The sequence below is a fragment of the Mobula birostris genome, chromosome 1 (genome assembly GCF_030028105.1).
Source record: "Mobula birostris isolate sMobBir1 chromosome 1, sMobBir1.hap1, whole genome shotgun sequence".
Taxonomy (NCBI): Eukaryota; Metazoa; Chordata; class Chondrichthyes; order Myliobatiformes; family Myliobatidae; genus Mobula; species Mobula birostris.
Window position 1 is genome coordinate 116,803,927 of NC_092370.1, and position 18,058 is coordinate 116,821,984.

At 43.7% G+C, this 18,058-nt stretch overlaps 1 protein-coding gene across 1 annotated transcript in view; it reads left to right on the forward strand.

The window, feature by feature from the left end:
- The window catches only part of emc2 (ER membrane protein complex subunit 2), a 150,119-nt gene extending 142,875 nt beyond the window's left edge, over positions 1-7,244 (forward strand). The window contains exon 11 of the mRNA XM_072260810.1: positions 5,834-7,244. Within this exon, the coding sequence (XP_072116911.1) occupies positions 5,834-5,920 (87 nt within the window). The 3' untranslated portion in view covers positions 5,921-7,244. The remainder of the gene's footprint in view (positions 1-5,833) is intronic.
- Positions 7,245-18,058: the final 10,814 nt, after the last annotated feature.

Consider the following 18,058-nt stretch of genomic DNA (forward strand, 5'->3'; position numbering starts at 1 on the left):
TCTTATACAAAAAGATGAACACTTGACCTCACAGCCTACTTTGCCATGGCCCTGTTGCCTTGTTGTTTGCCTGTCCTGCACATTCCATGTTACTATAACACTATATTCTGCATTCTCTTAGTGCTTTTCCCTTTGTACTGCCTTGATGTATTTATGTTTGGAATTATCTGCATAGACGGTGTGCAAGTTTTTCACTGAATCTCAGTAAATGTGACAAAAATCAACCAAGTACTACCCGGAAACAATACCACTGAGTTCTCACCAATTGCTGTGAATCAATTTCTACTAATTTTAAAATCATTTTTTTTAATGTGCTTCCAGAGGGTCACTGTACAGATGCAGGATTTTTTTTGTTTGCGCACATTAAATTGCACCTGACCATGTGATGCATTTGTTTAAAAAAAATGGTACACTATAGACTTCTCAAACTTCAAGTGCCTTTGAGGTACTCTGCTGCTATGCTAACAGTTTTGTAGTCCACTGCTCGGCTCAGTAGGTTGCTTGCTCAGCAGGGGGTTGGTGAAAACAACAAGGCTCTCACAAGTGAGATTGGCCAGTGGTCAATCGGCATCTGACTCATTGTCAACAGTGGCATTGATATGGGTCAAGGAAACACAGTGACTGTACTTGGGGAGCACCAGTGAACAGAGCTGTGATTGGGTTGGGGTACACTACACTGGAAAGATGCACTTAACCTCTTTTTATTAGTGTACATGACAGAGATAAGACAAGTGTGTTTGCAGGTAAGGCCAGGAGTGTCAGGATAATAAGCTGAGACTGACCCCGTTTCAAATTTGTATGTTCCCTGCTGGCTTTTCTTGAAATGCTGAAGTTTCAAGTCCTGATTGTGAACCAAAATCACCCACAGTGTTTATTAGTGGAATATGTTACTGTAGTCATGCAACGTTTAATCTGTGAAGAGAAAGCCTTGCATTTCTTCATCACCTTTCCAACGTGAACCTGTGTCAAAGCACACATGAACTGATAGATGGCATTTTGGAAAGTGGGCACTGTATTAATGTAGGAAGCAGGAAAGCTGGAGAAGGATGGAGGCAGTTAATAAGGTCAGTCCAGACAAGAGAATACTAAATGAATGGTCAGATTGTTAGGACTGTATGACCCCTGAAAGTAAGGGATGGCAGATAGTAGTTAAAGTGCCATTCAGGGTAGTCTCTATCAGCAGGAGAACACAAGGGAGGAGCTGATCTGGAACTGAACACAGCACTAGTCAGCATCAAGCTCGACTGGTGTGTTAACAAGTTCTGGTCTGTACACAGTCCTACAAAGAGGATGTATGTAATTGAATTAGAGAAGGTGCAGAGAAAACTTACAAGAATGTTGTTGGGGTGAAAAGCTGCAATAAGAGGAGAGAATGTCCCTCGGGCACAGAAGACTTGGAGGTATGTGTGATTGAGGAGTATAAAATGATCAAAGTGCAAAAGAAGCATCCACTTTCCTTGGCAGAGAGCTCAGTAACCTGGGAAAGGTAGAGATGTCTTAATCAGTGGAAAAATAACTGGGAGAGGTGGAGTTGTTTGTTTCTTTCCCACCAGTATTGGGAAGTGGAGCACTTGCTTGAAAGGGTCTTGATGCAGAATTCCTCATGAGTGTTGAAGCCAGGACCTTCAAGGCTGCAGAATAGGAAATGGAAATATTCTAAGTAGCTGCAAACATGAATAATCAATTGACAGAGTCCTATGTGGTAAACTTTTATCATCTGACTTGGCACAGCAAGATCACATTAAGAAAAGTGATCAACAGTCTGTGTTCCATCTCTGTGAATTGAGGGGTAAATGTCAGCCAAGGCTGCAAAGGGAATTCCCCTGTTCTCCACAGCTCACCTGCAAAAGCACACATGGCCTTAGTGTTTCTTCAGAAAGGCTAAGCTATGACATACCTTCAGTACTACATCGGAAGTGTTGGTCTGCGTTCTTGCACTGAAGGCTCTTGAGTAGTCCTTCAACATACAGTTTAGTTCAGTTATGCGTTTTGCCCACTATGTTAATTTATATCAGAAATGTATGGCAGGGAATTGCGCACAGATGTGGGAATTGGTTAACGTTATGAGGGACAGATTGGAATTTAGGTGATATTTGCAAATGTTTCAGCTCATGGTTATAATACTCCTTGAGCTCATAAATTCTAAATGAGTCAAATTTCAGTTCTATTTAAGGTAGAAAAAAATCTGTCTTTTTTGGTTGCAAATTGGATGTGGAAACTGTGCAGCTGTGGTGTAACGAGAGCTTGTAAGCCATAAAATGCTCTGTTCCAAATTAGGCCTGGGTAATGTCATGATGTGCGGTGTAATTTTTCAACATTCAAGATGTATTTATAAAAGTTATGTGCATCTGAAGTGTACAAGCCTACCCTTGTCCCTGCAGATAAGGTTCTATCACACCAACCTGTAATTTGATCACTTAAAAGTAGATGTAACACTCGGGATGCTTCCAGTGATTAAAAAGGAGGCAAAATTATTAACAGAATGACTTTTTAAGTGAATGAAATTTTCTGGAGAATATGTTTCTGCATTGAATATTAAATTATTGCTGGAAAAAATATTAGTTGTATTTGTGGAAGAAGAGTTATATCTTCAAGATGTTTGTCATCATCCTTCTCCCGCTGTGGACTCAGCATGAGAGACCATTTGACCCATCGTTCCTGTGCCAGTTCTTTGAAGGTTTTTTCTGTTGATCTCCATCTCCTGTTTTTTCCCTGCAGCCCTGCAAATGTTTCTTTTTCTGGTATTTATCCACTACCTTTTGCAAGTTATTATTGAATTTTCTGCCATTGCCCTTAAAGGCAGTCCTTTCCAGATAACAGCAGCTCATGCATCTCTGGCCTGCCCCTCTGGTTATTTTGCCCATTATCTTAAATGGTTTTCTGCATTCACTTGGGTTTCTGCAAATCGAAACAGCTTCATCCTATTTTCAAAGCTGCTGAAAGTCAAAAAGAAAGACTGAAAACAGAAGGTATGCTCCTCTGATCAGACCACTTCTCTGGAGTGAGAAAAATGGTCAGTGTTTCAGGCCAGTCTCTTTTAGTAAATAACATATGTCCAGGAACTCTTTGGGGTAAAATATCTGTGTGTAAAATATCTGCCATCGTGAGGAGATTGTCTTCTGATTATCACTGGGGAGCATGGGAGAATTCTGTCTCCCTTGAGATGATGTAGTAGCGTGCAGAGAGGTTGGAGTGGAAATTGAATGGCTCAGGTAGTCCCTTAAAATTAATGGCGTATCTCAGTTGCAACAGAAGAGTGCCCTACTTTCTTTAGTTGTAAGTTATTTCCAACAATTCTTCAAAAATCCTAAATAAAAGTTTCAGCTGGCTTCCTGAACCATTTTTGCCAGCTGCACCAGATAATTCTCTTCAATAGGCAGGTCTGCTTCAGCCAATGAGGTGACTTGCAGGAAACAGTTTATACAACAAAGTAATTGTCACATGGTAAAGACTCTGTTTAAAGAGCAGAGGAAATAAAATCAAGGTGATTTCTTCAGAAAATTGCAGTGAACAAAGGATAGTCATATATTTAGAGGACTTAAAATTTTTAGAGAAAGAGGAAGCAAAACCTTAGTTAGAAAAAATTGTTTTTGGGTTTCTTTCTCTGCTATAACTCCAGATAGGCAATGAATGTACAAGGTAGAATTTGCATTTTCAATTATTTGGCCTGTGCCAACTGGCTTTCAGAATGTCTTTGAGTTGGCACCTAGTACCATTGGTGTGTACTGTTCGCTGCTGTGTGTATGGTGAATTTCAACAGGTTAACGTGATTTTAACCATTCCCATGTTTCTATTCAATATTAACCTGTCTGTGTTATACAGAAATTTGAAGAATGGTGTATGTCTGGACTGAGGTATTTTTAATTATGGAGCGTACAAAACTTTTCCAAACATTAGTAAAAATACATCCACTCTCCGTCAAACTGAGCCAAAAATATAAGCCAAAAATAATCAAGCTCTATAATATTTATAGGGAGAGGTTGAGCAGGATAGGAAAATGAGGGGTGATCTTATAGAAGCCTATAAAGCTGAGGGGCATAGACAGGGTGAATGCACACAGTCTTTTTCCCAGAGAATGGTAACTAAAAACTAGAGAGCATAGTTTTAAGGTGAGAGGTATTGGTTCATCACTGCCACATAAATCAAGATGCAGAGAAAAGCTTCTCCTGTATACTGTTCACCCAGTGAGAACCACAATCAGCATGGATATTTGGGCTCAGTGGCCTGTTTCCATGCCGTATGACTCTGATCTTATGCCTAAAATCAGTCTCAGTCATTTACAGTACTGTGAGCACCAGGCTTGATTGATAGAGAAATGGCCCAATCATCTCTACAAGGCAGCACAGTGACATGGCTGGTAAGGCCACTCCCTTGCAGCTCCAGTAATCTGGGTTCAATCCTGACCTTGGGCGCTGTCTGTTATGAAACAGTTAGACTAGCAAGCAAGCATTTATTGCTTGTTTTTGTCCCACCGTATTGAACCATAGGGGAAGGTTGGATAAGAATCAGTTACTGGGTTACTTCAAAGGAATGTCATGTAATGTGCTATAGGACTGCAGATATACTTGGACTCCTAGAGAGCAAGAAGAAAAAGTTCTTCAGAAGGAAATTGTCAAATATTTCAAAGATCTTTTTTAAAACTATGCATCTTGAATAAATGTTTAGTAGGGCACAAGCACAGACAGAACCAGTTTCTGGGAATAGTGAACATCTTTAATATAATGTATATGTTTCTTACACACCAGGGCACATGGCCAGTGTGTAAACAGAAACACCTTTTGTAGACTGGGTGCTAAATGTAAGAAAGAAAGGCTGAAATTTTACCTCTGTCCATTTTGTTTTATTATGAATTGTATTTATTATGAAATAGCATTACAGAGTGCTTTTTAACCTCTTTCTGCTAAAGAATTTGCTAAAGCAGTCAGCACCAAATGTCAAATATCTATGTCAACAAAGACACTTAATACCAACAGATTAGTTTTAGGAGTGCAGCCAAGATTCCTTGAAATTGACAGCAAACCAGTACTGTTGGCTAAATCCAATGAACTTTTCTCCCTTCCTCTGTTCCCGTCCCTTTGCAGCTTCCCAAACTTCTGAACTTTGAGCCAGCAGGGATATTTGAATGCCTCTGTTTTTTTTTGCCCTCTCAATAGCATTTAAACGTGGAGCATGATAGGTCACTCTGTCCATTTGACAAACAGCTGAACTCTGCAGTTAATTGAAAATCCACTCCTGTGGTCCACTGGTTGTTAAAATATCAGTGCAGTTGGGAAGTAATTTTGATGACACTGTGATGGACAGAAAGTGCTTAAAGCAAAGAGATGAGAATCAGTGAACCTGTAGCCTCTGTCACTACTCCCGTTCTGTGTTGGTCAAACCAACTCTGAGTGACTGCGGATTGTTTTATGATTGGCATCACAAGTACCAGAGTTTTCCTCCTCACCTTCCTGTGTGAATGGTGCACTGCTTTAGGAATAACATTAACCCTTTCACGCCTATGCCATTCATTCGTCCTAGGAAGAAATCTGTTAATGAAAAACTGGTTTAATTTTGTGATGTGAAGAGTCAGACTCGCAGGAAATCAACATTTCAGTTACGTTTACAGAATGAGTTCTTTGGCAGAGGAAGTATTGTGATGAGTGTCCCAGTGCAAGGGAACACTTCTATGTTTGCTTGAGAAAGTGAGCTCCCAGTAGTTCCTTTGCAAAGGTGTGACAGCAGCCATTTCAGAAGTGTAATCAGAGTGACAGGTTGGGAAGGTCTGAATTTTGGGTACTGTGAACTTGAATGCAGTGCTTTTCTGACTGTAACTAATCCTTCTGTGTCCTTCTAGCTTGCAGGTCGAGGCAAAAAGGAGAGCAAGAATTCACTGAAGGTTGTGGAGGACATGTTGGAGGCTTTACAAATCACACAGTCGTGAAATCATTGCTCTTGGTTGGATCTTAATCGATTTACTTCAGTGTGCTTGTGGGACCTCAGATTTCAGCACACTTTGTGTGTTTCCACGCCAACCCACCCACCAACTCTCCTCTCCTCTCCTCTCATCACCACTCACTTTGGCTCACCACCACCCCACCTCTCACCTCAGTAACTCAGCCAAAGGACCTATTCTGTGAATTTTACTATAATTTTGGCTGTCAGTGGATTATTACTTCACACCAGTGACCAGTAACATCCAGGTGTGCAGTTAACTACTGAAATCTAGCCATGGCCCGTAAACCTCAAAGAGTTCAAATAGTTATTCAAGACTCTGCTGAAAACCACATTCACAGAATAAATATAGCCTTTCACCAATTGAAAGTGAACTCCCAGTAGTTCCTTACTGAGAATCCCTCATTGCTGTTGCCGTCTCGACATCTGTGAATGCAACTATGAGAACTTTGCAAGCAGTGTGTTCCATCTATTGGCCCAGGATTTACTCAGCCAGACAGCAGCAGCTTCTGCTTATAAAAACCCCTGTTGCTGCTGAGACACTGGGATATCCCTAGGCAACGTACTCTCTGACCCAACCATCATGTGCCAGGGGTGATATTCTGTTGAGCTTTCGTGGGTGAATGAGCAGAGTTCCCAAGCTCACTAGGTCCTGAGAACGTGGAGTAACCGAGGGCACTATCTAGCCTGATAGACTCTAGCCTATTTGTTATCTAGCCTGAGGAAGAGGGGTGCATGATCTGACAAGACCATAATGCCACATAGATCCCAGTTCACATTCTGCTTAATCCTCAAAAATACAATGCTGTTCCAGCTTCCACACAGACACAAACTGGAATTTATTATACTCTGGCACAGGTACTGGTCAGGTAGCTTGTTCTTTCCTTGAGTTGCTTTGTTTTATAATAAGCCTTTTGCTAATTGCCATATTTGCCTTTGTGACTTCAGTGGGGAGTGAACGTAGGTTTGACCAATGGCAATAATAGCTTTGTAATAGAGTGGACTGCATACTCGTCATATACAAGGTTGTCACTACATGATGCAGTTCATTGGAATTGTGATCTTACGACATGCACTATAGGATTTTTGCATTTTTTTTAGTGTTAGACCTACAGAGGTTCATCCGGCAGCTGCAATCCAAATTGCTTGTGATTTTTCACAGCCCATCTAAGTTATTCATTCAGCATTTTGCATGCTTCCTAAAGCATTGAAATAAGTGGAACAATGTGGGAAGAATTTCTCTGCCTGGTGAGGTTCCAGAGTCTCTTGGCACAGACTTAGTTATAATAACATTAAATAAAATAGTTGAATTACCTGTTTGTACTTAACTTGGTTTCAGTCTGAGTGTGAAGAGCATTATCCTGCCATGCTCTTACAGAGTGTTTAGAGTGTGGAGCAGTACAGTTGCTACACTTTGAGTGCCCCTGCAACTGTGTGACAGCACCATCTAGTGCCCAATGAACTGCCTGCCTTTACACTTCTTGTTGAAGACGTACATCTTTAATTGCAAATAAATATTTACAATCTCATTCTCCACCAGAAAACAAAGACACAAAAGTTGCATTTTGGTGAGCCTGGGGGATTGCTTTGAACTCTGGTATTAAGGGTGTCACTTTAACAGCAAGGAAACGAGGGTTGGCCTGTCATATCTTTTCACTGCATCAGGATGGTGGAAGATTCTCAGCCACCCAAGTACTGTTGAAGTGTCATCACATTTGTGATGTAGGAACAGCACACCTGTGTGGGCAGCAAGATCTCACAAACAGCAGCATGAAGTTTACCAACATTATTTAGCCTTCCCATCAGTCATGTTCCTCCTCTTATTTCCCTGTCAATTATTAACTCCACTCGTCCCAGTCTTCCTACCACCTTCTTGCACACAGTGGCTTATTGATCTGTCAATGATATCATTGGGATAAGGGAAAACTAGAGTTACTAGAAGGAAAACCTGAACTGGCAACAGAAAAGCTTGAGTACGGCTCAGCAGATTCCACATTTTGGGATTAAGTCTGGACCACTGGAGCTGTGAAGGAAAACACCTACCTGTTATACCATTGTCTCACTATTCTGTTCTGCAAACTGTTAAGAATATCAGCCCAGCGCTCTTTCACAATGTCATATACAGATGGTTGGGAAAAGAACTAACTCTCTAGGAACAGTTCAGAATCAGGTTTAACATCACCGGCACATGTTGTCCGTGCAGCAGCAGTACAATGCAATACATAATAATAGAAAAGAAAAGGAATTACAGGATGTAAATAACAAGACAAAAATGCTAAAAAAAAAAAAAAAATAAATCAAGTTTGCCGCCTGACGTGCCCCACAAGGTGCGGAAAGGGATAACAAATACGATGAGAAGAGGCGGAGGACAAGCTTGCTCGCAGTTAGTCTTTACAATGCCTCCTGAGACGGTGATGTGCCTCTCATGTGAGATGTGACAGTGTTGGGGGAACGCCCCTCTCCTGCAGAGTCACATCTGTCAGAAGTGCATACGGCTGGGCGATCTGGAAGACCGCATAAGGAATCTGGAGCAGCAGCTGGATGACCTTCGACTCATAAGGGAGAATGAGGCAGTCATAGATGAGAGCAACAGGGAGGTAGTCACACCTAGGCTGTCGGAAGCAGGTCGTTGGGTGACAGTCAGAGGGGGGAAAGCGAAGGTGAGCAGACAGGTAGTGCAGAGCACCCCTGTAGCCATTCCCCTGAATAATAAGTTTACCGTCCTGGATACTGTTGGTGGGGACGACCGACCACGTATGAGCCACGGTGGCAGGGCCTGCAGCATTGAGTCTGACCTGGTGGTGCAGAAGGGTGGGACGGAGAAGAGGAGAGCTGTAGTCAGGGGAGCAGACAGGAGATTTTGTGGACGTGAGAAGGACACCCGCATGGTTTGTTGCCTCCAGGGTCCAGGATGTCTCTGACCGGGTGCACGACATCCTGGTACCAGAGGGAAAGCAGCCAGAAGTCGTGATACATATTGGTACCAATGACATAGGCAGGAAGAGGGATGAGGTCCTGAAGTGTGAATTTCAGGAACTAGGTAGAAGGCTGAAGAACAGGACCTCAAGGATTGCAGGTAGGTTTGCTAGCATGGTTCGGGAGGGTTTAAACTAATTTGCAAGGGGAATGGGACCCGGAGCGCTAGAGTAGTGGAAAAAGTGCATGGAGTAAAGCCAGATCTAACATATAGAGAGGCTTTGAGGAAAGAGAAGCAGAATAAAAGGTGTAAAGGTAGTAAGGCAGAAGGGCTAAAGTGCATGTACTTCAATGCGAGAAGCATCAGGAACAAAGGTGATGAACTGAGAGCTTTGATACATACATGGAATTATGATGTAGTGGCCATTACAGAGACTTGGCTGGCACCAGGGCAGGAATGGATTCTCAATATTCCTGGATTTCAGTGCTTTAAAAGGGAAGGGGAGGAGGGATGGCATTACTGATTAGGGATACTATTACAGCTACATAAAGGGTGGGTAATGTAGCAGGATCCTCGAGTCAGTATGGGTGGAAGTCAGGAACAGGAAGGGAGCAGTTACTCTTCTGGGGGTATTCTATAGGCCCCCTGATAGCAGCAGAGATACAGAGGAGCAGATTGGGAGACAGATTTTGGAAAGGTGCAAAAATAACAGGGTTGTTATCATGGGTGCCTTTAACTTCCCTAATATTGATTGGCACCTGATTAGTTTCAAGGGTTTAGATGGGGCAGAGTTTAAGTGTGTCCAGGATGGATTCCTGTCACAGTATGTGGACAGGCCGACTAGGGGGAATGCCATACTAGATCTAGTACTAGGTAATGAACCAGGTCAGGTCACAGATCTCTCAGTGGGTGAGTATCTGCGGGACAGTGACCACCACTCCCTGGCCTTTAGCATTATCATGGAAAAGGATAGAATCAGAGAGGACTGGAAAAATTTTAATTGGGGAACAGCAAATTATGAGGTCATAAGGCTAGAACTTGTGGGTGTGAATTGGGATGATGTTTTTGCAGGGAAATGTACTATAGACATGTGGTCCATGTTTAGAGATCTCTTGCAGGACGTTAGGGATAAATTTGTCCCAGTGAGGAAGATAAAGAATGATAGGGTGCAGGAACCATGGGTGACAAGTGAGGTGGAAAATCTAGTCAGGTGGAAGAAGGCAGCATACATGAGGTTTAGGAAGCAAGGATCAGGTGGGTCTATTGAGGAATATAGGGAAACAAGAAAGCTTAAGAAGGGCCTGAGAAGAGCAAGAAGGGGTCATGAGAAGGCCTTGGCAAGTAGGGTGAAGGAAAACCCCAAGGCATTCTTCAATTATGTGAAGAACAAAAGGATGACAGGAGTGAAGGTAGGACTGATTAGAGATGAAGGTGGGAAGATGTTCCTGGAGGCTGTGGAAGTGAGCGAGGTCCTCAATGAATACTTCTCTTTGGTATTCACCAATGACAGGGAACTTGATGGTGAGGACAATATGAGTGAAGTTGATGTTCTGGAGCATGCTGATATTAAGGGAGGGGAGGTGTTGGAGTTGTTAAAATACATTAGGACGGTTAAGTCCTTGGGGCCTGACAGAATATTCCCCAGGCTGCTCCATGAGGCAAGGGAAGAGATTGCTGAGCCTCTGGCTAGGATCTTTATGTCCTCGTCCACGGGAATGGTACTGGAGGATTGGAGGGAGGCGAATGTTGTCCCCTTGTTCAAAAAGGTAGTAGGGATAGTCTGGGTAATTATAGACCAGTGAGCCTTGCGTCTGTGGTGGGAAAGCTGTTGGAAAAGATTCTCAGAGATAGGATCTATGAGCATTTAGAGAATTATGGTCTGATCAGGGACAGTCAGCATGGCTTTGTGAAGGGCAGATCGTGTCTAACAAGCCTGATAGAGTTGTTTGAGGAGGTGACCAGGTATATAGTTGAGGGTAGTGCAGGGGATGTTATCTATATGGATTTTAGTAAGGCATTTGACAAGGTTCCACACGGTAGGCTTATTCAGAAAGTCAGAAGGCATAGGATCCAGGGAAGTTTTGCCAGGTGGATTCAGAATTGGCTTGCCTGCAGAAGGCAGAGGGTCGTGGTGGAGGGAGTACATTAAGATTGGAGGATTGTGACTAGTGGTGTCCCACAAGGATCTGTTCTGGGACCTCTACTTTTCGTGATTTTTATTAACGACCTGGATGTGGGGGAAGAAGGATGGGTTGGCAAGTTTGCAGATGACACGAAGGTTGGTGGTGGTGTAGATAGTGTAGAGGATTGTCAAAGATTGCAGGGAGACATTGATAGGATGCAGAAGTGGGCTGAGAAGTGGCAGATGGAGTTCAACCCGGGGAAGTGTGAGGTGGTATACTTTGGAAGGACAAACTCCAAGGCAGAGTACAAAGTAAATGGCAGGATACTTAGTAGTGTGAAGGAGCAGAGGGATCTGGGGGTACATGTCCACAGATCACTGAAAGTTGCCTCACAGGTAGATAGGATAGTTAAGAAAGCTTATGGGGTGTTAGCTTTCATAAGTCGAGGGATAGAGTTTAAGTCGCGATGTATTGATGCAGCTCTATAAAACTCTGGTTAGGCCACACTTGGAGTACTGTGTTCAGTTCTGGTCGCCTCACTATAGGAAGGATGTGGAAGCATTGGAAAGGATACAGAGGAGATTTACCAGGATGCTGCCTGTATTAGAGAGTATGCATTATGATCAGAGATTAAGGGAGCTAGGGCTTTACTCTTTGGAGAGAAGGAGGATGAGAGGAGACATGATAGAGGTGTAGAAGATAATAAGAGGAATAGATAGAGTGAATAGCCAGCGCCTCTTCCCCAGGGCAGCACTGCTCAATACAAGAGGACATGGCTTTAAGGTAAGGGGTGGGAAGTTCAAGGGGGATATTAGAGGAAGGTTTTTTACTCAGAGAGTGGTTGGTGCATGGAATGCACTGCCTGAGTCAGTGGTGGAGACAGATACACTCGTGAAATTTAAGGGACTACTAGACAGGTATATGGAGGAATTTAAGGTGGGGGGTTATATGGGAGGCAGGGTTTGAGGGTTGGCACAACATTGTGGGCCAAAGGGCCTGTAATGTGCTATACTATTCTATGTTCTATGTAAATATATATATCCTCTAAAAATTATTCACCTTCCTTTGGAAATTTTCATGGTTTATTGTTTTACAACATAGAATCACAGTAGATTTAATTTGGCTGTTTTGACACTGATCAGCTGAAAAAAACTCACGTCAAAGTGATCTAAATTAATTACAAATATAAAACACAAAATAATTGATTGCATAAATATTCACCCCCCTTTACATTAGTATTTAGTAGCTGCACCCTTGGCAGTGATTACAGCCTTCAGTCTGTGTGGATAGGTCTCTATCAGCTTTGCACATCTGGACACTGCAATTTTTCCCCATTCTTCTTTACAAAACTGCTCAAGCTCTGTCAGGTTGCACAGGGATCATGAGTGAACAGCCCTTTTCAAGTCCAGCCACAAATTCTCAATTGGATTGAGGTCTGGACTCTGACTTGGCCATTCCAGGACATTAACTTGTTTTTAAGCCATTCCTGTGTAGATTTGGCTTTTTGCTTGGGGTCATTGTCTCATTGGAAATCAAATCTTCTCCCAAGTCGCAGTTCTCTTGCAGACTACATCAGGTTTTCCTCCAGGATTTCCCTATATTTTTCTGCATTCATTTTACCCTCTACCTTCACAAGCCTTCCAGGTCCTGCTGCAGTGAAGCATCCCCACAGCATGATGCAGCCACCACCATGCTTCATTGTAGGGATGGTGTGTTTGTGTTGATGTGCGGTGTTTGGTTTATGCCCAACGTAGGATTTAGTCTGATGGCCAAACTGCTCAATTTTGGTTTCATCAGACCATAGAACCTTCTTCCAGCTGACTTCAGGGTCTTCCACATGCATTTTGGCAAACCCTAGCTAAGATTTCATGTGAGTTATTTTTCCCTGACAGTGGCTTTCTCTTTGCTACTCTCCCATAAAGCTGTTACTGGTGAGGCACCCAGGCAACAGTAGTATACACAGTCTCTCCCATCTCAGTCACTGAAGCTTGTAACTCCTCCAGAGTTGTCATACGTCTCTTGGTGGCCTCCCTCACTAGGCCCCTTCTTGCAGTCACTCAGTGTTTGAGAACAGCCTGCTCGAGGCAGATTTACAGCTGTGCCATATTCTTTCCGTTTCTTGATTGACTTAACTGTACTCTGAGGGATATTCATTGACTTGGAAATTTTCTTGTATCCCATCTCCTAACTTGTGCTTTCCAATAACCTTTTCATGGAGTTGCTTGGAGTGTTCTGTCTTCATGATGTAGTTTTTGCCAGGATACTGACTCTCCAGAAATTGGACCTTCCAGATACAGGTCTATTTTTGCTACAATCAATTGAAACACCTCAACCGCACACAGATCTCCATTTAATTAAAACCAATTAGCTGCATCAGTGATGATCTGGTGTGTCATATTAAGGGGGGGGGGGTGAATACTTATGAAACAATTATTTTGTATTTTATAGTTTGTAATTAATTTAGAGCACTTTGTAGAGATATGTTTTCAATTTGACATAAAAGAGTCTTTTTCTGTTGATCAGTGTCAAAAAAAGCCAAATTAAATCCACTGTGAGTCGATATTGTAAAACAATAAACTATGGAAACTTCCAAGGGGATGAATACTTTTTATGGGCACAGTATGTTTGTGTGTGTGTGTGTATATATATATATATTTCAATTAAATAAGTAGTGCAAAAATAAAAGTCAAAAATAGTGAGGTAGTGTTTATGGGTTCCATGTCCATTCAGAAATTGGCTGGCAGAGGGGAAGAAGCTGTTCCTTCAGGCTCCTGTATCACACCTTGATGGTAGCAATGAGAAGAGGGCATGTCCTGGGTGATGTGGGTCCTTAATGATGACTGCCACCTTTTTGAGGCATCACTCCTTGAAGATGACCTCGATACAATGGAGGCCAGTGCTCATGCTGGAGCTGACTAAGCTTAAAGTCTCTGCAGCTTATTTTGATATTGTGCAGTAGCCCCCCCCCCCGCCATACCAGACAATGATGCAACCAGTTAGAATGCTCTCCATGGGTACATCTGTAGAAATTTGTGAGTGTCTTTGGTGTTATACCAAATCTCCTCAAACTATTAATGAAATATAGCTGCCTTTATAGTTGCATCAATACGCTGGGTCCAGGATAGATCCTCAGAGATATTGACGCCCTGGAAATTGAAATTGCTGACTTTGTCCACTTCACTTCAACCCTCTTGTAGCTGCACTCAGGATCTGTGAGAGGGAAGTGAGTCAGCTGTTCCGGAGGCAGAAGACCAGAAAAGCGCCAGGCCCAGACGGCGTGTCGCCCTCCTGCCTGAAGACCTGCGCTGATCAGCTGGCCCCCGTCTACACACGGATCTTCAATAGACCACTGGAGTTGTGTGAGGTCTCTCATTGCTTCAAGCACTCCATTATCATTCCAGTCCCTAAGAAACCCACTATCAAAGGACTAAGTGACTACAGGCCTGTTGCCTTGACATCTGTGGTCATGAAGTCCTTTGAGAGGCGAGTGTTGGCTCACCTGAAGGACATCACAGGTCCCCTGCTGGACCCCCTGCAGTTTGTTTATTGGGCAAATAGGTCAGTGGATGATGCAGTCAACATGGGACCGCATTACATACTACAACACCTCAACAACCCAGGAACTTCTGCAAGGGTCCTGTTTGTTGACTTCAGCTCGGCGTTCAACACCATCGTCCCGGAAATCCTCCACTCCAAACTCCCCAACTCACTGTCTCCCCCGCCATCTGTCAGTGGATCACAAGCTTCCTGACTGACAGAGTGCAGCAAGTGAGACTGGGGAGCATCGCTTCTAGCACCCGGACAATCAGTACCGGTGCCCCCCAGGGATGTGTGCTCTCCCCACTGCTCTTCTCCATTTACACTAATGACTGCACCTCACAGGATCCAGCTGTTAAACTCCTGAAGTTTGCAGACGACACAACTGTCATTGGCCTTATCCGAGATGGTGATGAGTCTCCATACAGATGGGTGGTGGAACGGCTGGCCCTCTGGTGTGGTCAGAACAATCTGGAGCTAAATACGCTCAAGACTGTGGAGATGACAGTGGACTTCAGGGGAGCCCCCCAATACTCCCTCCACTCACTATACTCAACAGTATTGTGTCTGCTGTGGAGACTTTCAGGTTTCTGGGTGTCACAATCACCCAGGATCTGAAGTGGACACCCAACGCAGACACTCTTATCAAAAAGGCTCAGCAGAGGTTGTATTTCCTACGTCAACTCAGGAAGTACAACCTGCGTCAGGAGCTGCTGATTCAATTCCATTCAGGAATAATTCAGTCTGTTCTCTGTTCGTCCATCACTGTCTGGTTTGGATCAGCTACCAAACAAGACAAGAATAGACTCCAAAGAACCGTCAGGGCTGCAGAAAGGATTATTGGTGTGAAGCTGCCCTCGATCCAGGACTTATATGCATCTAGTCAGGGAGCGAGCAAGCAGCATCATTGTAGACCCATCACACCCTGGACATCACCTGTTCCAACTCCTTCCTTCTGGTAGGCACATTAGGTCACTGTATGCCAGGACAAATAGGTACAAGAACAGTTTCTTTCCGTATGCTATCAGTCTTATGAACACTTGAATTTTAGTCTATTATAAACCAAGTCCACCTGTACATACACAGGTATACCTCACTGTATATAATTCACGGTTATTTGCACTGCTGTTTTTGCTTTTTGATTCTGTATGGGAGAGCTCAGGGAAACCGGCATCAAATTCCCTGTATGTGTCCACATACTTGGCGATAATAAAGGATTCTGATTCTGATCCTGATTCTGATTCAGATCCCTCTATGAGGACTGGTTTGTGTTCCCTCGCCATACTCTTTCTGAAATCCACGATCAGTTCTTTGGTCTTACTAACTTTGAGTGCAAAGTTATTGCTGCACAACTTCTCAACTAGCTGGTACTTTACTTTATTGTCACCAAACAATTGATACTAGAGCGTATAATCATCACAGTGATACTTGATTCTGCGCTTCATGCTCCCTAGAGTACAAATCAATCGTAAATATAGTAAAATTTTAAATTATAAATCATAAATAGAAAATAGAAAAGGGAAAGTAAGGTAATGTGAAAAAAAACCCGAGAGGCAGGTCCAGATATCTGGAGGGTACGTCCCAGATCCGGGTCAGGATCCGTTCAGCAGTCTTATCACAGTTGGAAAGAAGCTGTTCCCAAATCTGGCCGTATGAGTCTTCAAGCTCCTGAGCCTTCTCCCAGAGGGAAGAGGGAGGAAAGGTGTGTTGGCTGGGTGGGTCGTGTCCTTGATCATCCTGGCAGCACTGCTCCGACAGCGTACGGTGCAAAGTGAGTCCAAGGACGGAAGATTGGTTTGTGTGATGTGCTGCGCTGTGTTCACGATCTTCTGCAGCTTTTGCCGATCTTGGACAGGACAACTTCCATACCAGGTTGTGATGCACCCTAGAAGAATGCTTTCTACGGTGCATTTATAAAAATTAGTGAGGGTTTTAGGGGACAGGCCAAATTTCTTTAGTTTTCTCAGGAAGTAAAGGTGCTGGTGGGCCTTCTTGGCAGTGAACTCTGCTTGGTTGGACCAAGTCAGGTCATTTGTGATATTAAACCCCGAGGAACTTAAAGCTTTTGACCCGTTCCACTTGCGCACCACCGATGTAAATGGGGTCATGCAGTCCGCTACTCCTTCTGAAGTCAACAACCAATATCAATATCATATTGGTCAATATCACAAATGACCTGACTTGGTCCAACCAAGCAGAGTCCACTGCCAAGAAGTCAACAACCAATTCCTGCATCTTGCCGACGTTGAGGGATAGGTTATTGTCTTCTCACCATGCCATCAGGTTCTTAATTTCCTCTCTGTACCCAAACTCATCATTACCCGAGATACGGCCTACAGTTGTGGTGTCATCAGCAAACTCATTGGGTTTGATGGAAACTTGGCTACAGAATCATGGATGTACAGTGAGTATGTCTCGCTCCTGTACACCCTTTCGTCACCACCTGAGAATCTGCCAACATTAGTTGTGTCATCAGCATATATATGGATGGCTTTTGAACTGTGCCTGGCCACACAGTCATGGGTGTAGAGAGAAAAAAGCAGTGGGCTAAGCACACATCCCAGTGGTGTGCCAGTGTTGATTGTCAGTGAGGTGGAAATGTTATTTCCAGTTTGCCCAGATTGTGGTCTTCTGGTTAAGAAATCAAGGATCCAGTTGCAAGAAGGGGTACAGAGCCCAGGATTTGGAGCTTTTTGATCAGTACTGTAGGATGATTGTGTTAAATGCTGAGCTGTAGTCTGGATGGAGTCACGTGCTTCATCCGGAAGTGCATCGACGATGTTGTCCCCAGAAGTTGGTCAGGGTCTTCTCGAACCAGAAACCCTGGATCAGTAGTTCCATGCGAGCAGCACTTACTGCACAACACAGAGCATACGCTGCTGGCAATCAGCAGCAGCTATGATCTGTGCAAAGTTATCAAGGCTGCGAAACAAAAATACAAGGACAAGATTGAGTCAAGATTCACAACCAATAGCACACATGACTTATGGCGAGGGCTGCATACCATCACTGACTTCAAAGCCAAACATAGTGGTGCCGCCAACATCAGAGCCTGTCTCCCAGATGAGCAAGATCACTTTTACACTTGGTTCAATGTGGCTAACTCTGTGCCTTGGAGGAAAGCCACTGCTATGACCTACAACCTGCAACCTGATCATCTCTGAGGCTGAGAAACGCAGATATTTCCAACGTGTGGACAGTCGCAAGGCTGCGGGGCGGGACGGCATCCCAGGGTAAGTACTCAGAATGTGCGCAGCACAACCGGCAGGTGTGTTTACAGACATGTTTAATCTCCCTTTCCCAGTGTAGAGTGCACTCCTGCTTCAAATTAGCCACCATTGTCCCTGTACCAAAAAAGACCAAGGTAATGTGCCTGAATGATAGGTGTCCTGTTGCCCTCACCTCAATAATAAGCAATTGCTTTGAGAGGCTGGTCAAGGATTACATCTGCAGCTTGCTACCACCCACCCCTACAATTCACCTATCGTCACAACCAATTGATAGACGATGCAATAGCCACCTGCTGTACATACTGTCCTTAGACATCTGG